Source organism: Limanda limanda, chromosome 4 (assembly GCF_963576545.1).
Source record: "Limanda limanda chromosome 4, fLimLim1.1, whole genome shotgun sequence".
Classification (NCBI taxonomy): domain Eukaryota; kingdom Metazoa; phylum Chordata; class Actinopteri; order Pleuronectiformes; family Pleuronectidae; genus Limanda; species Limanda limanda.
In genome coordinates, this window is record NC_083639.1 from 26,655,203 (window position 1) to 26,679,081 (window position 23,879).

At 40.7% G+C, this 23,879-nt stretch overlaps 1 protein-coding gene across 1 annotated transcript; it reads left to right on the forward strand.

Moving 5' to 3' along the window:
• The first annotated feature begins 3,436 nt into the window (after window positions 1–3,436).
• nisch (nischarin) lies at window positions 3,437–22,268 on the forward strand. Its single transcript, XM_061070468.1, has 28 exons — window positions 3,437–3,654; window positions 4,953–5,036; window positions 5,596–5,778; window positions 7,165–7,213; window positions 7,821–7,984; window positions 8,096–8,191; window positions 9,481–9,576; window positions 9,673–9,825; window positions 10,158–10,226; window positions 10,474–10,659; window positions 10,898–11,026; window positions 11,400–11,513; window positions 12,676–12,874; window positions 13,302–13,426; window positions 13,781–13,923; window positions 14,256–14,519; window positions 14,660–14,952; window positions 15,136–15,347; window positions 16,165–16,604; window positions 16,712–16,887; window positions 17,017–17,074; window positions 17,348–17,486; window positions 17,750–17,900; window positions 18,047–18,166; window positions 18,305–18,466; window positions 18,867–19,039; window positions 19,279–19,466; window positions 21,222–22,268. The coding sequence occupies exons 1-28, from the start codon at window positions 3,574–3,576 to the stop codon at window positions 21,547–21,549; spliced, it is 4,575 nt and encodes a 1,524-aa protein (XP_060926451.1). The 5' UTR covers window positions 3,437–3,573; the 3' UTR covers window positions 21,550–22,268.
• The last annotated feature ends 1,611 nt before the right edge of the window (window positions 22,269–23,879 follow it).

The following is a 23,879-nucleotide window of genomic DNA, read 5'->3' on the forward strand; positions in this document are numbered from 1 at the left end:
GGTTTGGCCACAATCTAAACAACAGTGTATTTGACAAATCTGTGTAAAGCATCTATCCTAAATATGGATAATAATATATTTGAATGTGTATATCGGTTAGAGGGGCTTCAGGTTGTGTGTTGGGGTTGTTATCAGCACAAAGCTGCTCCCTGCAGTGAGATGGTTCACTCCGCCTCAGTTTTAGCAGCTGAAATCTGATCCACAGCTGCTGCCCCCCCCCTCCTCTGACAACAGACCCACTGTTTAGAAACAACCAGCAGCAACTTTACTTCCGTTATTATGTCATTTACAAACACTACAACCAGCCCATTTGAATATGAATAACAATAAAATCAAACTGTAGTCGGGAAGGAATCAAGTCTCCACAAAGCAAACAGAAGAACTACAGTCTCCAACTCCTCGTTTCCACCATCTTGGCTCTGGAGGTGTCAGTGTCTGTCAGTAGCTCCAACATGTATGACTGAGTAAATCTTCATAAATGCAGGATGGATTCAAATGAAAAATATTTGTGGCCCAGACGAAACAAACCGGACGCTCGACGCTTCTGGTTCATCCACATTTTATGAGGCTTGCAAAAAAAAAAAAAAAAAATGTCAACAACTGTTGGTGCATCAGACATTTGGTTCAGTTACATTCCTGTTGCCGTCAGCATATATTACACAGCGCTGTTGATCCGCTGGCTTTGCGTGCAGCGCCACCCTGTGGTCAAAATCCAAATCACAGGCTTTGTTGTTAGAAACAACAAAGTTATCAATGCAATGAGGTTCTTAATTCCCTTAACACGGTGACGTCAATAAATATCTGAATGTTAAAGTAGAATGAAATAAAAAAGAAATAGAAAAATATATTTATTTTAAGATATATATATATAAGAAGAAATAAACCCACTCATTAAACACATCATACATACTTTTTGGTTCATGTGCAAACCATTCCCTGTCATGTTGTTTATAATGTATATAATGTTTATTAAATTTTTCTATATGTTTTATATTTCCTTAAGCTTAAGAATTATTATCATTACACCTAAGTGTTGCATTTTCCTTATTAGTACTTTTGTTATTACTATTATTATTACAGTTGTACAACAACTGTAATAATAGGTGTAGGTGTACCCTGTACAACACTCCGCTCCTTATACACTTACTTCACATCATATGTGATATGTGTTAATATAAACCATATTGATATTATATATCATTTTATACAATAATATTGTCTTTTGCACACTCTGTCTACATATTCTTAGACTCATAGTATATTGTATTACCTATTGTATAGTAAAATACTTATATTCATATTCATACCTCTACTATATATCATATCATACTCTCTGTATATTCTTGTTTACATAAGTCTATATACACATATTTATACATGTGTACATGTTATAATTACTATTATTATATCACCATTACTATTATTATTATATATACTGTTGCTGCCATTATTACCATATACTGCTTTTATATTGGTATAATTACTATCATATATAAATATATATTATGTAATATTATATACTATATATACACTGTACTATTCTTATATACTGTCTAACAGTACCATTACCATCATATCATCAGTACTTTTACCATCATCTTGCCAATGCACCTTATCTACCTATTTTATTGTATTTTATCTTGTGCTTCTGTTTTTTTATTCTTTCTACCTCAATATTTTTTATTTTATTCTATTCTATTGTATTGTATTTTATTGTATTCAAATATACCGGCTGCTATGACAACTTAATTTCCCTTCGGGGATGAATAAAGTACTCTATCTATCTATCATAATGGAATTCCTCGTCAATTTGGTCTCTTTCAAACAATATTCTTAATGGAGATAGCATTGTTTGCTCAGTCCACCCCCCCCCCCCTCCAGAACATGACATAAATACTGAGCAATGGTGAAACATGATCTTTTCTAACAATACTCAGTGTTGTTAGAAAATCGAAACCTCGATGAAACTTGTTATTGATCTGATATTCGTAAAATTTCCTCAAATGTTTGTCGTTCACTACTCATTAAGAAGAGTTTAGAGCCACAACCTTCAATCAGCAGCTAAGGATTAGTCTGTAAATAAATAATAATACTGTGACATTGTGATAATTATTGATATTGACTCATGTGGAAATTATATCTTGATAATATTTGTGTCCATATCATCCAGATTCATGCCTAAAAAAACAACATGTAGACATATCACCAATGAATTCAGTTCCACTTATGATACGTATGATGAACTTAGGTGATATTTGCTTGATAATAACAACAAGAAGTCTTTTTATTCTATATCAGTTTTATAAGGAAATTATTAAATATGAAACCAGATTAATTTGACTATCTATGTTCGAATAAAGAGTAAAAGATGAAAAAAAATAAAACATGGTCTTTTCTTAGAATACTCAGTATTCTAGGAAAGTCTAAACCTCGATGAAGCTTGTTATTGATCTCATATTCTTAAAATTTCCTCAAATGTTTGTCGTTCTCTGCTCATAAAGAAGAGTTTAGAGCCACAACCTTCCCTCAGCAGAAAAGGATTAGTCTGTAAATAAATAATAATACTGTGACATTGTGATAATTATTGATATTGACTCATGTGGAAATTATATCTTGATAATATTTGTGTCCATATCATCCAGATTCATGCCTAAAAAAACAACAACATGTAGACATATCACCAATGAGTTCAGTTCCACTTATGATACGTATGATGAACTTAGGTGATATGTTTTGCTTGATAATAACAACAAGAAGTCTTTTTATTCTATATCAGTTTTATAAGGAAATTATTAAATATGAAACCAGATTAATTTGACTCTATATGTTCGAATAAAGAGTAAAAGATGAAAAAAAACAAAAAACATGGTCTTTTCTTAGAATACTCAGTATTCTAGGAAAGTCTAAACCTCGATGAAGCTTGTTATTGATCTCATATTCTTAAAATTTCCTCAAATGTTTGTCGTTCTCTGCTCATAAAGAAGAGTTTAGAGCCACAACCTTCCCTCAGCAGCTAAGGATTAGTCTGTAAATAAATAATAATACTGTGACATTGTGATAATTATTGATATTGAGTCATGTGGAAATTATATCTTGATAATATTTGTGTCCATATCATAGATATGGTAGACATATCACCAATGAGTTCAGTTCCATTTATGATACGTATGATGAACTTAGGTGATATGTTTTGCTTGATAATAACAACAAAGAAGTCGTTTTATTCTATATTTCTGATTTATTAGGAAATTATTAAATATGAAACGAGATTAATTTGACTCTTTATGTTCTTATGAGCCATAAAAGATGAAAAGAAAACATATTTTATAGAGAATGATAAATAAAATTGCGTTGATCGAGATTGTCATTGTAAATAAAGTTGTTTTTAAATTTAAATCAGCTGCTCCGGTCAGCATCACAACAAACATGGCGTCGGGAGGCGGCGGCTAGCGGAGGGACGACGCTGCTCATCCTCCGAACCCGTTAGACCAGGACGTGTCCCCGGGTGTTTCTGCTGCGGACCGGGTCCCTGTCGGTCCCTCTCGGTCCCTGTCGGTCCCCCTCGGTCCCGGGATGGAGCCCGGGTCTTTCCCCCAGGAGCTGCCGCAGAGACAAGTGTGTGTCCTCGGCTCGGAGCCGGTGGACAACTACACTGTAAGCCGCGTCCCGCCCGCACGTCACCTAGCCTAGCTTGGAGCTAGCCTAGCCTCGGCTGTGTCACAGTGACCGGGAGCTAAGCTAACGCCAGAGACGTGATAACACATCCACACACACACCCATACACATTGTTGAGTTGTTAGTTGTTTATTTGCATGGTGGACTTTGTGTCTTTATCCTCTCGGAGGTGGGTGGTTTACAGGAAACAGACAAGCTAACAGCTAGCTGCTAGTGCTAATGCTAACTGTGACAGAGTGTTCCCTTCGTGTCCTCTCACACTTCGTCTTTGTCAGGGAGGATTTGTATCGTGTTCACGGTGACGTGTTGTGTTCTGGAAGGTTTACACTTTGTGGTTTTATGAAAATCACACGATTGTTCAACAGGAGCGAGAGTCCAAAGTCCCACAGATACAAAGATAGAGAGATAATGAGGACAAGGCAGTGAGATGAAAGTAAAACCACCAGAGCTACTACAAGCTGTCACTGTGAACAAGTACTGTGGTAATACTAATATTTATATTTCTGTATTTAATAAGTACAATGTGATCAGAAGACACAAGTTACCCGAGGAAGAGCATTCAAGCCAAATATAAATACAGAATTAAAGAGAAATAACCGAAGCTGTACAAAGTTGTGCTTTAGACTTCCATAGTGTTTCTGATCACAAGTTAAGAGAGAGTGTTGTTGTACCAGGAAAATAAAACAGTTGGATTTGAAATTATTAAAAAATTAAATCACATTCTTATTTGGAAAAGTCAAGACTTCCATGAATAGGTTATTGATGACAGGAGTTGACATGAGATAATCAACCCTCTCTTATGAGCAAACAAGATTTTTGTAAGATAATTAAAACAAGATAGAGCTTTATTGATCCCACAGAAAGTAACTGTGCTAAGTTGTTGCTCTAAAGTTATGGTAAAAAATCAAGTGAAGTATAAAAATATATATGAGGAGTAAATGCAGGGAGACCAGAGCCTGACTAAATAACATAGAAGTAGGATAAGTAAGTAAATTAAGTAAAGATAATGTATTAAACATTTATTAAATATAGCAAGTGTATGAATTAATGATTTCTGTGATGAGTGAGGAAATAGCTGCGAGACAATCAATAAATTCAAACACTGACTGATCTCAGAAGATATCCAACTATTTAATCTTCCTCCTATTCCTCTTTCCTTTAAAACGTATGTTTGCACAACAAGAGTATATATGGTGATATATATATATATATAACTTTCATGTTTGATCAAAGACGGTCTTTGGTGTTTCTTGATCTTTTGCTGTTTGGTGTTTCAGGTTTACATCATTGAGGTGATGGATGGAGAGCACAGATGGACGGTGAAGCATCGCTACAGTGACTTCCACGACCTGCACGAGAAAGTAAGAGACTCAACTTCAGCATTTTCACCAAATTGTGTGTTCTTCTTGATTTCAGTTTGAGTAAGAAGACAAAACACTGAATCCAATGTCTTTAAGGTATTAGAAAAGTAGACAACCACAAAATAGAAGTTTATGGCCAATACAAATAATTGAATTTCAAAACCTAGTAGAATAATGGCTGACTTTTTACTTTCAATATTCTGATTATAAATCTGCCATCAGAACAATGTGTTAATAATGACGTGAAATAGTTTTGAGTTGTGTTTAATTTACTAAAGCATAAACGTCTGAGTTCAAAAAAGGAAACAGGAAGTAGGTGGTTCAGACTTTGGGATTAAACTTCCCAGAAATGAGGCGCAAAAAAAACAGACTAGATTTAAAATGAATGGTTATTTTTAATTTCAATAAATCTTGCCATTTATTTGATTACCCAAAAAATAAGATAATTCCCAATTCCCCAGAATCTACCGACCAACAGTCCAATAGTTATTAGCTAAATGATTATTACATTACGATGAAAGTAAATGTTGGTTTAATCTATATCTGTGTTTCCTTCCAGCTGGCGGCAGAGAAGAAGGTCGACCGACGGCTGCTTCCTCCCAAGAAGATTCTGGGAAAGAACTCAAAGAGTCTGGTGGAGCGGCGTCAGAAGGAGCTGGAGCTCTACCTGCAGACGCTGCTGCAGCAGTTCCCACAGGCCACGCCCACTCCGCTCGCCTCCTTCCTTCACTTTCACCTTTATGTGAGTTTATTATTATCACAATCTTCTGAACATTGTACTGCAACCTGAACTCAGCCTGTTTGTGTCTCAGTCATAATGGCATGTGTTAGAGTACTGCTCAGAAACTGAAGCCAGCAAGTAAACAACAAGGCCAAAGGTATATGGACACTTTAAATTAGGATTAGTCTCCCATGCAGCTACATGATAATAAATGTGGTCCAACACAGATGTTGTGTGATAAGTTCTGGCTCACAGTCTTTGTTCTGGTTCATCCCAGTCAAACCAAACTGGGAAAAACCCTTTTTTAATGGACCTGGATTTGTGCATGGACACAATGTCATGTTGAAACAGGAAAGGGTGTTTTTCTCAAACTGTTGACACAACAGTCTTTTCTTTAGAAACTGTCTCATGTGAGTCTCCTACTTTGGTGGAATTGAAAGTCCTTCAGTAGGTCTTTGCCTTAATGAACCGAAAATAACAACCATTCACTTGTCAAAGCTTCCTCAATCTGATGATTTTCCTTTTTTTTTTGTAAACTGAACACATTTGCTGACATTTAATAGATAATACAACACTTTTTTTTTATAATTGGAAAAGGGAGAACCTGAGTTATTTAAGTGAACTCTAATTTCTAAATAAATGTCTAATCTGATGGTAAGATACAGTGAAAACCAGGTAAAAAGTAATATTCTCTTGAATTAACCTCAGTTGAGCCTGAACTCAGATTCTTCTATGAAGTGCAGCATGATGGTCCTGTCCACAGTAGCAGGAAACTGTCTGGTGTGTTTAAAGGATATAATAGAAGTGAGAGAACACTTCAAACAGGTTTATATTTAGTAGTAAATTCAGATTTTCTTTCCAGGCTGAGAATCTCTGCTCCGGATCTGCTGTAGATTGAGGCTGTGTGATGTCAGTGACTGATCATATGATGAAGACAGAACAACAGAGCAGTGTGTTGTCTGAGTTCACAGAAGCTGCAGCGTAAACAGCCAATAGGAAAAACCTTCTCATATGATGTGAGATGATCAACACGTGATAATCCCAGACGTTTATAGTCCAAATAATCAGAGAAACGTTGTGGTGGTTATTATTCACATGCCTCAATGCTTTAACTCTATTTAATCATAACATGGTTTTGAAGGAAATCGTTGAAGTGTTGTTCAATGTCTGAAGGGGGATTCAGGCCACTGCAGATGTTTTTAAATGTGGTTTAAGGATGTCATCACGTTATCTAAAATATCATGTGAACTCTTGGAAAAACATAATCATGAAAGGCAACATCAGTAAAATATTAACTATGGTTGACTCTCTGTTGAGCTGCAGAGAAAAGATGATTCAACAACAAACTTGAATTTTGTTTTTGTTTTAATTGAATCCAGGTTTTAACAGGCTGTTTGTCTCTTTCAGGAAATCAACGGCATCACAGCAGCATTGGCTGAGGAGCTCTTCAATAAAGGTTCGCCTCCTGTGGCCCATTTTCTCTCATCTAGAATTTCCAGAACTGTTAATGAAATCACCTCAGCGCATTGGTGACGCCTCCCAAAGGCCGAGGCTCTTACTGACAACTGTTACACACTGTTGTTGAGTAAAGATATAAAGTGCAGTGATCCTAGATGCCCTCACACTATGACTCTACTTTACTTTATTCATCAGGGACAATACATATAAAATGATATACTTTGGGTGTATATGAAGTGGACTTTAGTAAAAAGGCTGCATGTCTTCCAGAAATCAAAACTGAGGTGACTTAACATACCAGATTTTATTCACTATGTTAAATACATTTTAAATCATTAGACCTTTTTTTAAATATTTAAATAGCAGTTTTAACAGCTTGGTTGTTGTAGCTGAACAAGTCTCGGATGCATCTTTCAACTTTCCTCAAAATAATTGCTAGATTGTTATACCTTTGGTGGCCTTTACACACGTTTAACTTAACAAGGTATACAAAACATTGCAGGTGTAGTCAACACATCTGACTTCCTGACAAAAATGTCAGTTGTTCAGATGAAATGTTGCCCAGTGAGTGTAACATCTCTGTGTGTTTGTGTGTGTTTCTGCAGGTGAGCAGCTGCTGCAGGCCGGCGAGGTGTTTTCTCTCCATCCTCTGCAGCTTTACTCCGTCACTCAGCAGCTGCGTCTGGCCAAACCAACCTGCTGCAATGGAGACGCCAAAACCGACCTGGGACACATCCTGGACTTCACGTGCAGGCTGCGATACCTCAAGGTCACACATCTCTTTGTTTCATTCACATCCAAATCGTACACTCTACTGTTTGTTTCCCGTTTAGCAGCAGCGGTGGTGAATGTTCTCACTGGTTTTGTCTCTGTTGGTCAGATCTCTGGTACCAGTGGTCCAGTTGGAACCAGTAACATCCAGGAGAACAGTCTCCCCTTCGACCTGTCTGTTTTCAAATCTTTGCTGCAGATTGAGGTAACTGTCTGTTCGTCCTCTACACTGTACACATGCAGGTTTTCTGCCTCAACAAACCTCATGTTTGATCTGTACAACTTAGCAGTTAAACAATACAATGTTGTTACCTTCACTAGCTGCCACGAGAAATACCAGTGGGTTAAACCAATTGTTAATATTTTATTAAAGTACAATGCTGTTTAGTTGTTGCATATGATAGATAGATAGATAGATAGATAGATAGATAGATAGATAGATAGATAGATAGATAGATAGATAGATAGATAGATAGATAGATAGATAGATAGATAGATAGATAGATAGATAGATAGATAGATAGATAGATAGATAGATAGATAGATAGATAGATAGATAGATAGATAGATAGATAGATAGAGTACTTTATTCATCCCCGAAGGGAAATTAAGTTGTCATAGCAGCCGGTATATTTGAATACAATAAAATACAATACAATACAATAGAATAAAATTAAAAATAAAAGGTAGAAAGAATAAAAAAACAGAAGCACAAGATAAAAATACAATAAAATAGGTAGATAAGGTGCATTGGCAAGATGATGGTAAAAGTACTGATGATATGATGGTAATGGTATTGTTAGACAGTATATAAGAATAGTACAGTATATATAGTATATAATATAACATAATATATATTTATATATGATAGTAATTATACCAATATAAAAGCAGTATATGGTAATAATGGCAGCAACAGTATATATAATAATAATAGTAATGGTGATATAATAATAGTAATTATAACATGTACACATAAATAAATATGTGTATATAGACTTATGTAAACAAGAATATACAGAGAGTATGATATGATATATAGTAGAAGTATGAATATGAATATAAGTATTTGACTATACAATAGGTAATATAATATACTATGAGTCTAAGAATATGTAGACAGAGTGTGCAAAAGACAATATTATTGTATAAAATGATATATAATATCAATATGGTTTATATGCACACATATCACATATGATGTGAAGTAAGTGTATAAGGAGCGGTTGTACAGGGTACACAGTGCAGGAGACAGGTTTAGTGCAGTTCTGTGATGGTGGCTCTGACAGAGGTGGATGAGTTGAACAGTCTTATTGCAGTTGGGAGGAACAATTTCCTGTATCGTTCCTTAGAGCAGCGGGGTTGAATGAGTCTGTGACTGATATAAGATGTTTCTCTGCCTTCCACTAGGACAGTAGATTGCGGTTCAAAAATTAACTTGAATTCTGCCAAGATGTGAAGAACATCCTAACGTGTGTCTGTGTCTGACTTCAGATCAGTCAGTGCAGCTCGCAGCAGATTCAAGGTTTATCTTCTCTGAGGTCGAGTCTGGTGACCATGAGCATCCACCACTGCTCGGAGACAATGACGGTAAAGCTGAGTTTAAATAGTGCTGCAATTTTGTGCAGTTTAAAGTGTGTTGTCTACTGATGTACATGTGTTTATGATCTTTATGATGTCCCACAGTCGATCCTGGTCCCGGAGGCGAGTGAGTTCTCACAGTGGGAGCCAGAGGGGGCGGAGTCTGGTTGTCCCGTCACTGCTGTTATCCCTGTGTGGAAAAACCTGACCACCCTGGACATGAGCCACAACAGCATCAGCACCATCGATAGCTCAGTGGTGAGAAACACAAGCACAACTGAACTTGTTAAACAAATTTTGAGTTTTTTAGATAAATATAAAACATGAGCTCAAGTAACTTTAAATTAGAAGAAGTTGTGACAGCTGATCAGTCGGCGTCCTGCGGTTCAAGATGATTTTACATTTGCTTGTGTTTGATTAAAGATACAACACCTGTCAACACCGATTGGTCAGAGAGATGTTATATCTGGAGGTCAGAGCACACTGTCCTGTGTCATGACAACAAGCTCAAACCTCTGGATGTGTAAATAATCCTTTACCCTCCATTTTTCAGTTTCTTTGTGCTGACACTGCATTTTTCTCTGCTGTAGAAACTGATTCGAGAGGTGGAGTTTCTGGATCTGAGTCATAACCAGCTGACCTCAGTGGAAAATCTCCAGGTATGTGAACACGTGAGCTCAGTAGAGACCTTCAGTAACATCTCTAGTTCTGAAATGAGAATATTATAGTATTTTCTAAATAAATTAAAGAAATTGTTTAGTCTCTTAAGTGTCAGTTGATTGTCTCCCCCAATCAGTCCAGATTCAAATGTCGTGTTTTGAGTTTATGGTGCTATAAAACAAAAGAACCTCATGTGTTTTTTGTTCTAAAAAGGACAGTACAGAACTAGTGGGTTTGTGTTTGCAGCACCTGTACAACCTGGTCCACGTGGATCTGTCCTATAACAGCCTGCGGGTCCTTGAGGCTGCTCACACCCGTCTGGGCAACATAAAGACCCTCAGCCTGGCTGGAAACCAACTGGAGCGGCTCACCGGCCTCACCAAGCTCTACTCTCTGGTCAACCTGGACCTCAGCCACAACCAGCTCGCCCAGGTAACCACACTGAGGATGTCCTGGTGTTTTTTTAATGTGTTATTGTCAATTTTGTGCATTCTTATAATTACAGGAACTGAAAGAAAACATGGTATTAAATGTACTATTATAAACAAACAAGTATCTAATTTATCATACCATCTTTTTGATACATTTTCTGTCATTGCTCTACTATAGTCTCCTGAATGCTGAATTTAATAACTAAGTCAGTGATACGTTAATGTTTGAATGTTTTCAGTTGGAGGAGATTAGGAACATCTGCTCTCTGCCCTGTCTGGAGAAACTGAACCTGTCCAGTAATCCCATGTGCATCATCCCAGACTACAGAACCAAAGTCCTGGCCCAGTTTGGAGACAGAGCAGCAGAGGTACATGAACACCATCAACACACTGTTCATATTACTACTGTACCAATATTATTAATACTACTACTACAGCAGAGGTACATGAACACCATCAACACACTGTTCATATTACTACTGTACCAATATTATTAATACTACTATTACTACAGCAGACATACACCACTACAACTACCCCACTTGTCCATGTTACACCTGTAGAACTACTATATAGGCAACCTTAACATATTTTCTCTCCGTACTGTTACCGTTACGTGTATTTCTAATATGACAGTGATAGGGTTGCTCCTGTTATATATACAGTATATATATAATATCACCACTATCACCAAATAAGTGAAACTGTTATCCATTCATTCACCCTGTGACTTTGCGTCAGGTTTGTCTGGACAGTAACGTGACGACAGAGAAGGAGCTGGACACAGTGGAAGTGTTGAAAGCCATTCAGAAAGCCAAAGAAGTCAAAGACAGGATGAGCAGCAGCGACAAGAAGGTACACTCGGTCACACTGAAGTGAAACCATTTTAGAATTTTCAGAAGTCTCCGATTTTGTCTGTGCTCCTTTTTTGCATTTGTAAGTGTAACTATATTTGTATATTTATTGTAAAAAGGTCTCTTAAAAAGAAAGAGCAGGCGCCAGTAGATCTTCAACATCTGTTTACATGGAAATATGGTCAATATGGTCAGTTATATTGTCACACATATTATTCAAGGATTTAGAAATCTTAAATGTTTAAGGAAGTGATTCATTTAAATTCATGTATTCAGTGTAGATCAATAAAGAAAACCTGACTGTCTTAGAGACTGTGAAAGAGCAGAGCTAAGATGATCTCACCTCTCAGCACTGAATATTTAGTTTAATCACTCACACTATCAGAGGAAATTCCTTCCTGTTGTGCACTGCTTTGACTGTGACATTTGAATTCACATTCTTGAAACTGTGTCACATTCTATCATCATAGTTTTCAGATTGATTAACCCGGCTGTGGTGGTTTTATGATTCTAACCTGATCCTGGACCAATCAGAGATCAGTAGATCTGGCTCCTAGTGATTCTGACATGTTAGTCACTCACATATCTATGAAACCTGAACATGTATCACACCAGTCACCCCAGCAGCTTGTATTCATCAGCTATCTGTGTGTGTTGGGGTCAGAACAGCTGCAGACCAATGATCAGATCTTTTTATATTTTCACATCAGCTGCAGAGTTGACATTAAATGAAAGCACCACCTCTTCTATGTTGGTGGACGGGCCATTGACCAAACTGAAAAGTGTTAATTTCACCAACTTTTAACCAGCAAATGCTTTTATTTTGAAGATTGGGCCCTCTTTGTCGTACTTGGCTGTTTTTATTATTTCCTGAAGTTTTACGAGGTTGCTCAGCAGGAAATAACACTGATCACAAATGTTTTCAATGATTTACAACAGAACAATCACTTTCAGCACAGAGATTTAGCTCTTGAACTTCAGTTTGGTTTACATATTTCGACAGAACCTCATACTTGTACATGTACTACTGAAGCAGGTCTTTATAAAGTGTGGCAGCCTGTTGCTCTGCAGCTGATGGAGTTGCAGGTTTTAGGAGGTGATCAGGTTGATGATGCAGGTGACACAGCTCTCTGAAGGCTTCCTCCTCTCTGTCCTCTCGTCAGATCAGTGAGGAGACCAGGCTGTCTGCTGCTGCACCTCCTTACCTCTCCTCCTCCTATCCCCCCTCCTCCTCCTCCTCCTCCTCCTCTTCCTGCTGCTCCTCTGCTCTCGCTCCTCCTGCTGTCACCTCCTCTTCCTCCTCTTCCTCTTCCACTGCCGCCTCTTCCTGTCCGGCCCAGCAGGTTGCCTGCCCCAGCCAAGGTAATCATGTATGTATCAGGCTGTGCAGGTCTGAGGGAGGGGGGTGCATCTACAAGTCTGTTATTATTTTTATTATGGGCAAGTACAGAAATATGATATTTAATTATTATATAGAAACTGTGTCTCTATCACATGGTTTGTCCATCAGGGAACAGATTGAGTGGTGGATTTTACAAACAGCTGTGGGACTTCAAAATAATGAATCAACTTCTGATTCTCACTAATGTTTCACTACAGGTCACGTGACAATCTGCTAATGCTCACTACTAACCTCTACTAACTACCTACGTGACTGTGATTCATAAGATTTGGCAAAAATGTCCAAATCATTGCAAGGATACTGACATGAGCCCCGAGCAAAGTCACACCCCTCAACTTTCTGCAGATCATCACAGTTATTTAACCACAGTTTGGTTTCCTGTTTCAGAAGTGACGATAAGAGAAGAAGCTGCAGTTTCCCCCAGTGTTCTCCCTCCTGTGGACGCTGCACCCCCCCCTGAAAGCTTTCACCCCAACACACACATCCCGTCTGATGAACCCACCCAGGTCACTGTAAGTGAGTTGAGCTGCTCTCAGATATTCACTGAGCTCTGAAGGGGCTGCGGGCGAGAACACAAGAGTCAGTTGCTGTGGACATTTCCCTGCCAGACCCCTAGTAAAGTATCTGGAGCATGTCCAAGTGAGAGAGATCATTTCACTTGACAGACTTAAAGTTGAATAAAACAAATAGAATACAAATATTTCAAGATATTAAAAAGACATTCTCCATGATTTAGTGTTTTAATGTTTAAGTGCAGCTAAAGGACGACACTGCACTTGATGTTTATAGTTGCAGGTAGAATTTGATTTTATGTTTGTGTTAAATGTCAACAAGGTTCTAATGTTGCCTAATGTGTTTGCCTGCAGAGACAACAACCGGCTGTCTGTCTGACTGAACACACAAACTGTGTCGCTCCGTCAAGTATTACTTCCACTACCAGTACTACCAGTACTACTACTACTACTACCACCGCTGCTGCTGCTGCTGCTGCTACTGCTAGTTCTGTCTGGTCAGTATCAAATAACATATTTTCTCCATAATAGAAGTTTCTAAACAATTCTAAATGCAAACACTTTTGTTTAAAGCCCTTTTGGTTGATGTTTGTGCGTTGAGTCAAATTAAACTGAATATATGTATTTATTCAGATCTGCATGGATGTGTCTTAGTAAACACTGATCAAATACACTTCAGATTCAAGATGGAGGCACATGTAGTTCACTATGTGTCCAACAGGAGACGCGGCTGCCCTCTAGTGTAGAACAGCAGTAGGTGTATCTTCTGTATTCAGGACACAACACATAGTTTTGTATTAATCCATGTTTCCTTCTCTCTGTGCTCCAGCTGCCTCTGCTCCTCTTCCTCCTCCCGACCAGCTGAAATCAGTTGTGCGACGTGCAGCGCCACCTGGTGTCCTCTGCTTCCTTCTCACTTGCTCTCCCTCTCCTCCAACAAAGACTTCACTACTCACCTCTCTCAGTGTCTCAGTGCCACCCTGAAGGAGGAGAAGAAGAAGAGAAATGAGCAGGAGGAGAGGAAGGATGTGACGAGGTCTGAATGCAGAGAGGTTCAGTCCCATGAGGAGAGCACAGATGTGGGCAGTTCCAGGTAATTCAACCAGAATCTTGGATTTTCAGAAGTTTGTACCGGGTATATGGATAAATATTCTTAAACCAGAAGGACATTAATTATTTTAAGAACAAAATAATGACTCCTGATTCCTTCCTTTTTTATTCTCATTGTTCCAGTCCCGGCTCCGGGGACGGATACTTTGAGATGGGTCTGGATGACTCTGTGGAGGAGTTGATCTGCTCCTCCTCTATGTCGCTCACTGTTCCTTCTGCAGAGGAGCCCGGCGGCCCCCCGGGGGAGCTGTGTGCAGAGGAGCAGGAGGAGATGCACATCACTAGGGTTCTGTGGTGCTACTGCCTTCAGGTAGAGGAGGAGGTGGAGCAGAGGGAGGCGTGCCTGGTGCTCACAGACCGACTGTTGGGAATACTGCACCTATCAAATAGTTTCTCGTGGACCAATCAGGACGCAGGTAAACACACAGTCAGCATCAACAAACATGAAGGCTGTGCCCCCTTTTTTATATTCGTCTGCTGTTCATAAGAAGAATCTGCTGATGGGATTTAAAGAAAGATCAAATCACATTTTGTAACAAATTCGTGCAGAAAACCAGAACTGAGAGGTTATAAATGATTTCTCCTCCTCTTCTCCTCAGACCTGGAGCAGAATCCGCCTGTGAAGGAGGTGCTGTCGAGCCTGCAGGTGGACTTCCTGCTGCCGTACTCCCAGCTCCTGCTCTCCTCCCGAGGCGAGCTCCCTGACTGCTGCCTGGCCTTGGGGCTCCGGGCCGGTCCGACTCGCTGGTACGTTTTCTCCGAGGCTGAGGAGCTCCGGCAGACCAGGACCGAGCTGATGGCGCTGATGCAGGTCAGAGATCAGGATGAGATCCCACTCACTGCACCTGTTCACTAGTGGTGGGGGAAAAAATCGATTCTGTTCAGTATCGCGATATTTTGCGCCCGCGATTATATCGATACTGTAGCACAAAGTATTTTTTTTTTTTTTATATATATATATTTACAATTATATATGTAACAGCCCCTGGCTGGCAAAGCATGACGAGGAGAGTTTCAGAGTTTAAAAGATACCTAGTGTGTATGCAGAAAGGATGTTCTCCACTGCAGGAGCTATAGTAACGGTCCAGAGGAACTTTAACATCTGAGCATGTTGACCAACTCCTCTTTCTGAACAAAAATGCCAATATTCCCAAATTAATTTAACATTTTGGGTCATGACCTTGCAGGTTTCAATTTGATTGAAGCTCTAGGTTACTCTTATTTATATGATTGAGCTCAGTGTTCATGTGAGAGGTCTCCTATTCAGAAAAGAATTACAAAGGTCCTGTGTCCTGAATGTTCAAACACAGTTTTTGCAGTTCAGTTAATGTGTAGAAGACAATGTTGTTCACAGAATTAAATGTGACATTTGAAGTGAGTTGAGCAGCCTTATTTTCCTCATTTTTTTTGTAATGCCTTTGAATAATATGGGGGACATGAATCGCAATATATCCAGAATCGAATCGCAATACTTGCAGTATCGCAATACTATTGAATCGTGGCCCAAATATCGCAATACCATTGAATCGTCACATTTCTGCCAATTCCCACCCCTAATGTTCACCCAGTAATTGGGTCAATATGTATTTTATATTTATTGTGAAAACAAAACCTACTTGTTTTTCCAGGCTGCTGATTCCAACACTGACCCCGAGCCCCCAAATACTCCTCAGCTCCTCCCCCGTTCGCTGCTCAACTCCTGGGAGCTAGAGGAGAGTCAGGGAGCCCAGGGAGGTTACCCCGCCCACCTCCTTCCCACCTCGTCCTCCTCCGACTCTGCCACCGACACGCAATCCCTCCTGTGGGACCTCCTATCCCAGAGAGACGAACCCAGCCTCCCTTCTCTCCTCTTCCTCACCCACCGACACCTCTGGGTTCTGAAGATGGACTTCAGAGAGTTGGCAGAGAGAGAAAGGAGCAACACTGACCTCTCCTCCTCTTCCTCCTCCTGGTGCAGACTAGTCCGTGTGCCCCTCAACTCAGTGATGCTTCATCCCAGAGAGAGAGCTCCTCAGTTCGGGGGCAGAACCAGCTACACCTCCTGCCTCGGCCCAAACCACCACCAGAGGTACTGCGGCTGAGGGATTTATGCAATTTTGTAGTCTTATAGTATCCCTTTGTTGTGTACTTCAGTTTCCCTGCTTGTCAATCACGTGTCCATCCTGTTGTGTCCAGGAAGAGTCACACCGTGGAGCTGCTCCTGGGGAACCAGAGGCTGCTGCTGCTCTTCCCTCTGTCCCAGGACAGGAGCTCCTTCTTGGGGGAGCTGAGCCAGCAGAGAGGCTCTCTGGAGGGGCTCAAACTGTTGGCCCTGGCCCAAACCTGTCCACACCAAGGAGAACACACACATGGTGAACACCAACTACCTGCTTATACACTCGGAACTACCAGGTCTCATCTCACTGGGTCATTTAGTTGTGTCTCCTCTGGTTTCTTCTCCCAGTGTGACGTCTTTGTTTGACAAATGTTTGTGTCTCCAGAACGATGCAGATCGAGAGACCAGTGCTGTTGTAGCAGGAAATCACACAACTCCAGCAGGTAGAATTTAAAACACTGTTTCTGTTAAGCAGCTGTAGAGCAACATGCTAATATCACTGTTGTATTTTGATCAAGGTTGTACAGGGTTTCCCAGTTTGACCCTCGATCAACACTCTATGCACTAATATCATCAGGGGTCTCGTTGATGAAGAATTGATGAAGAATTGATGAAATTGTGACATAATCATTCAATGAGTCTAACAGATAATTCCCCAACCGGTGTAATGATGAAAAATGTAATTGTTCCGCCCCTCCCTCCTCCCTCCCCCTCAGCTGGGACTCCTCTCATCTCCAGCTGGAGGAGAACCAGCCGTCCCCTCACCTCCTCACAGGTCTGTCCCCGGGACTAAAGCTCCTGGTCGGCCTCAGAGGACAGCAGCTGCTGGCCTTCTTCCACAAATATATAGCACTGGTAGGACACACACACACACACACATACACACACACAGCCAGGCAGTTGTGTTCCTTTGCTCCTTGTGTGTCTCTTGATTAATTGTTTTTTAAACCCAAAGTAATTTTACTGTTAAAGAAAGTAAGACAAAAAGAAAGTCTTGTCTCCCACTGCATTGATCCCTTTAAACTTTTTCAAGCTCTTAAAATGGTTGTCATGTTGTTGTGTTGTTATTTAAAATGTTCCACCTCAAGTTTTCTTTTTCTTTGTGTTACTTATGTAAGTCTGAGGCGGAGGAGGTGAGACAGGTCTTGTGGCTGTCTGTGGTTCTCTACAAGTCTCCAGAGGCTGAGCTCACTTGCTGTCTGCTGCTCTCCAATGACACAATCTACTTCCTGTTGGAAGACTCCGCCTCCACCCTCGGCCATCACTCAGGTAGGATGAACACAGTCAGATTCCCATAACACAGAAAGGTCGTAAGTTCGTATTCGGGTGTGTAGTGAACGTTGTTGCCTAAGAGGGTTTGAAATGTCGACTTTCAGTTTTGTTAAATGTATTTTTCATCCCTCTGTGTCTGTCAGTGTTGGAGATAACAGACTCTGGAGATCCAGACGTGTGTCTGTGCTGCTGTCTGTCCATCAGACTGTCTGAGCTGCTGTCTGTCAATGTGGGACTGTTCGACCAGTACTTCAGAGTTGTAGGTCAGTGGATACACACACACACACACACACACAGACAAACACACACATTGCCCCCAGTGTCTGCAGAGCTCTTATAATTTGAACATTGAACTGCTGTTAAATGATTCACTCTCTTGTCTCTCTATGTTTTCCTTGTAGGTCGTTCAGCTGATCACATCGTGTGCTGTCTCAGCAGAGACAGTTATGGGACGGGCGTCTTTCTTCAGGAGCTGATGTCAGCTCTCAGTCTGCAGCAGCAGCTTCCTCCTCCAGAGCCATCGGATCAGGACTTCTACTCCCAGTTCACCAGCACAAACACAGGTAGCCAGGCCGGGTACAGAGAATAGATTAAATGTGTTTTTTTTTAACCTCCTACCCGAAAGTCCCAGACACTAAAAGGACATTTATTTTATTGTTCAGCAGAGTTTGACACCAGTATTGATCTGCTGAAGGGCAAAAGTTATTTGTGTTTAGCACAAATCTGACTTCCAGACATTTATGTAATTTTCTTCAGTGAGGGAGAAAGTATTTTTAAAAAGGCAACTTTTTGGGAGAAAACCAGATTAGAGACAAACTAGAATGTCTCTCATTAGAGAACATACCTCCACAAAGACCCAGCAGTCCCCTTTGATTCAATAATTTTGATTTATTGTCTTTATTATAGAATGTGTACACAGATTTATCAAGCTGATGACTGTTGTAAATTGGTCTCCTCCTGCAGGTAAGATGCAGAACTACGAGCTGGTCCACAGCAGCCGGGTGAAGTTCATTTACCCCAGTGAGGAGGAGATGGGAGACCTGACCTTCATCGTGGCGGAGAGGAAGACTCTGGGCAGTGCATCGCCTTCATCATCACGCTCCTTTAATGTCCTGCTCTATCTTCTGGTTTTCCAGGTAAGGATTTGTCTTCCTCTGTAGTTTAATACTAGTTAGTTGAGGGTTATTTTCTTGCTGAAGACTCAGACCCTCCATATGCCAGATATGTCAAGGGCTAAATGTTTGTTAATAATTTCACTGGTGTGTTCACAGATTGTTTTAACTGCCCCCAAGTGGTAAAAATAATTTACTGCAGATTTAAGTGGACCACTGACGCTATCTCCTCTCTTTTCCTTCCTGTTGTTCCTTTCCCACAGGTCCAGATTCCCAGCAGTCTTCCCAGCCAAGGCTCCGCCCTTTCAGGGGCTTCCTCCACTCCAGGCTCCGCCCCGTCTCCCGTTCTCCAGCCCAGGACCCTGATCCTGACCAGCACCGACGTGTTCCTACTGGACGAGGACTACATCAGCCATCCCCTGCCTGACTTCGCTAAAGAACCTCCCTCCAGGTGAGCACATGTGAACTCCGCCCCCTCCCCCATATAATCACATTTAAATATTTGTATTCAACCAAAGCAGCTTTCAGACATTCACTGGACTCCGCAGATCCTCTGTACTTTCTGCAAAAATGAAGTAAACAAAAAGTAAACAACGTCCCAGTGAAAAAGCGGCAACACACACGTAGAAGATGTCAAGAGAGCTTTTTTTTTTTTTCATTGTTTTTATTGCAGTTTTTTGTTTCTATTCAACAAACAAACAGTGTCTACAAAACTAGACACAAAACAAACATGACAGCTCTTACATAAGGGATAAACATATGGAATGATACAATAGGCGATGAATCTCACAGTGCACGAATGTCATTCATAAATTATTTTGCGCCAACCACAGACCAAAGGGACCTTGTCACTAATTCACTGCACAAGAATATTTTTCCTAGCTGCAAATGTTAAAATATTATACAATCTTTTGTTGACTGCTGTTTTCAAACAGTCACTTGGGAGACCTAGAATCAGGGATATGGGGTCCATTCCTATATTAATATGATATATATATATATATATATTCTCTATTTCACTTATAACTTCAGCCCAATATCTTTGAAGTTTATAGCAAGACCAGAAACAATGAGTTAAAGTTCCCACATCAGTTTTACACTTGAGACACAGAGGGGAGAGAGAGCGGTTGAAGAAAGACCTGCGGGGAGGGGAAATATGTAATCTGTGTAAAATCTTAATTTGTATTGCTCTAGCCCGAGTGCAAATTGAAATCTTTTTAGCAAGAGACCAAATGGTATCCCACTTGTCTTCATCTATGGTGATGTCAAGAGAGTTAATGGTGACAGGGTGTAAACATGATCACATGATCTACGCAGCAGAGTCACTTCCTGTGTCTGTGCTGCAGCCGGCTGCTCCACCTCTCGCCTGAATAATGCAAAGAGGATTTGATGCTGTTGTGGACGCGTCTGTGCAGAAAACCTCCTGCTGTGTCGTGCGTGTGTGAAAGGAACTCTGGGTAAACTCCTTAGTCAATTCTACGAAAACAGCTCAAGTGAGTCGGTGAAGAGCAGAACCCGGTTCCAGCCTCACATCAAACACATAAACCAGTAAGATCCATTAAAAATAGACGATTCCCCTGGAAGAAAACCCCCAAAAAAGCACGGTTCCTCACGTGTGTCTGCTGGATGAAAAGAGGAAGAAGAGGAGACACTGGCTGGCAGACGAGAGGCTGAGTGTGATGTGTAGACAGTTCAGTCAGGGACGAGAGCCCTCAGGAAAAAAACAGTTCAAATCAATATTCACTGAAGCCTGAAAACAGAGCGGTGAAGCATTGAGTCACTGGGAGGAAGAACTGCAGACTGTGGCAGAGAAAGAAATAAATATTAATCAGAGCATATTTATTATTTACAAGGAACTCACTAGCAGCTCCGATCAGAGCTAAATCTTTTTGGTTTGACCTTTTTGTTGAGACGCACTTTTTACATATAGACACGTTATGACATTTTGATTGTTTTGCTTTGTCCTTTTGTTTAAATCTTAAAAAATATCCGATTGAATAATCACACTCCTGGTTTGTTTTTCCTTACAACATTTGAGAAGATAAATGTCTTTGTTAATGCATTAAAAAATCTCTTTTAAAATGTGATTAAGAAGAAAATTGGATCGATTGATCGAAGCTGTTTCCCTTTATTGTGATGTTCATTGACCGTCTGTCCTCATCCTCCTCTTCCTCATCCTCCTCTCCCTCATCACGTTCTCCTGCAGGGAGCGGTACCAGCTGCGTGAGGCCCGAAGGATCCGGGACCTGGACCGCGTCCTGCTGGGCTACCAGACCTACCCTCAGGCCCTGACCCTGGTGTTCGATGACCTGCCCGGTCCCGACCTGCTCTGCCACCTCACCATGGACCATTTTGCAGCAGGGGGGGAAGAAGCCCTGCCCAGAGGAGGCGGAGGAGGCGGGGGGGCCGAGGGCGAGGTCCAGTGGTGCGTCTTCGTCCCGGGAGCCGACAGCAGAGAGAGGCTGATCTCGCTACTCGCCCGCCAGTGGGAGGCGCTGTGCAGCCGGGAACTTCCTGTGGAGCTCACCGGCTGATCGGTCGACAGGGAACAGCTGGGTGACTGTTCATCATCACCTCGGTGGCTGATGGGAGCCGATTGGCAGGTGGAGTCATCATGTGACAGGCATTATCGACACGTGGATTCCGAGTCCCGGCTCTTACTGGTCACACTGGAAGTTGAAGTCTGATGTCATCGAGACGCGACGAATCATTCAAATGAAGATGAAGAAGCAAACTTTTAGAAACGCCTCCAAACCGACATGTAGAGAGGAGGAGATTTGTCTGATTTGATTTTAGCAGTGATCACAACCAAATACCAGTTTACACAGCGATAACAAGCGAAGCCCTGTGCACATTCACTGAAGTCCTCACTTCATACCTCAGAGAGTCAAAGTGTATCTGCTTTAAACTGTTTTCAACGTTTACACACGAGAGGTTTAGACTCAATGGAAAGTGACACACTGGTCCGGTCGTCCACTAAAACTGGGTGGAGCAGTGGAAAGTTATAAAACTTGCTGGAAAGCTGTGACAGGAAGTCGTCTCGGACGGTGTGAGAGGAACCGACAAGCGCTTGGTTTGAAGCGTACTTTAAACTTACTTCTTACCGGCTGGACAACCACCAGAGCGCCATTACAGGAGGAGAGAGACCAATGATCTCACAGGGAGCTGGTGTAACCGGGAGCTTCTGGCACAACCTCAGCGAGCAGAATTATTTATGCATTGGATGACTTGACAGACAGATGGGTGCTGCACAGAGGGGGGGGCGGGGGGCTGCAGAGAGTCCACAGGAGTCCGATTTTATTCTTCGATCCCTTAAAGGAATAGTTTGTCATTTCTGGTAAATCCTCTTGTTGTGATGTTCAATCAAAAGTGTGTAAAAAAAAAACAGAAAAACATTGTCAACTCCAAAGCTTTTTGATTTACTTGTTCTTTATGTAAATTTGATCTTAAAACCAAAATATCACTTTTGTATGTTTCCATTTTTTCATTTGTTCAGTCTGACACAAGAAGCAAGAGGATTTCCCAAAAATGTTAAACTCTTATTTTAAGTAACACTCACACACGCACACACAGCTGCTCTGCACAATCTGCTTTCGGAACGTTTTATTTCTTGCACATTATAATTGAAGCAGTATTACTAAACTGTATATTAAAGCTTTTTATTATTATTATGAATATAATTGATGCTTTGGGAGATTTTGTACTAAGACATGAAGGTCCCTCATATTTCCAACATGAACTCTGAAACGTCTCAAATTTACTATTGTCGTCGCTTATTATTTTGTGTGTTTTGTGTTATTGTCTGTCGTGTTTTATGTACCTTACTGTTGGCGAATGGGAAGCCGGCCCCTGTCGGAGGCCCCTCCCCATTCTTCTTCTTCACTGTTCATGTTCCATGTCGTTGTCTTGTTAACGGGGATTTGCCACTGAATTAAAGTGAAGCTGAAAACTCCAGAGTTCCTGTTTGGTTTGGTTTGGTTATCGTGCTTTATTCCTCATTTCATTACAAAAGAAGAAACTCCAGTGTTGAAATGACAATTTCCTGGAAATTCTTGCAGTAATAATAGTTTGTTACTTTTACCAAAACAAGTGTAATCCCCTTAAATTCAATTAAGCTACAAAAATTGCAAACACTTATTGTTCTCTAAATATGTATTATTTCACTTTTCATCAAGATCCATGGTTTACAAACTGGAAAATCTGTAAAATTGTCAAAAAACTTCCAGGAATTTGAAAATTGTGAAACGTATGAAAGGATTCAGAATTTCTCCATCGATATCTGACGGCTTTGAGGAAGTTTGTTTGCGGAAATTTACTTTTTATGACTTTGAAAGTTCCTGGCAAATGTGGTGAAGATATCTGCAACTCTTCATGACCTCAGTGTTTTTTGACTCCCATTGCCCGACACTGCTGGGAAAGATCTGTTTTTCATGGTGCACAAAAAAAAACAAAAAGGTTAAGAAAGAATTCACCAAAGGTTCTCGTCAGCAGTTCGTCGCTCCCGCCGCTCAGTGAGGTTTTGATGACTCGGCAGTTCAGCAGCACGAAACGCACAGCCACCTTTCAACTCATTCAACTTCCTCTATTTCCTGTCTGTCGGAGCTGCTGGTCGTGAAGTTCCACCGATTTCCTTTTTAGGGACACTTCCATGGGCCGAGGGCAGAGATACTGTACTAGGAAATGTCTGATCAGCAAAATGTCTTATCTGACCTCTGCTTGGCATTGATGAGCTCGAGTAGGTCACGTGACCAGGGACAGACTTTCAGCCACAGCTTTCATGTGGGGGGAAAAAAAAAGACAATCATCACATTTTGAAGGTTTATCGCATGGAAACGCTGGATCGGAGCAGGATTTCTGTTTGGAA

Coding starts and splice junctions, on each gene's coding strand:
- nisch (XM_061070468.1), top strand. CDS start 3,574: ATGGAGCCCGGGTCTTTCCCCCAGGAGCTGCCGCAGAGACAAGTGTGT. Junction 5,779..7,164: donor TCCTTCACTTTCACCTTTAT/GTGAGTTTATTA, acceptor TGTCTCTTTCAG/GAAATCAACGGCATCACAGC. Junction 7,214..7,820: donor TGAGGAGCTCTTCAATAAAG/GTTCGCCTCCTG, acceptor GTGTTTCTGCAG/GTGAGCAGCTGCTGCAGGCC.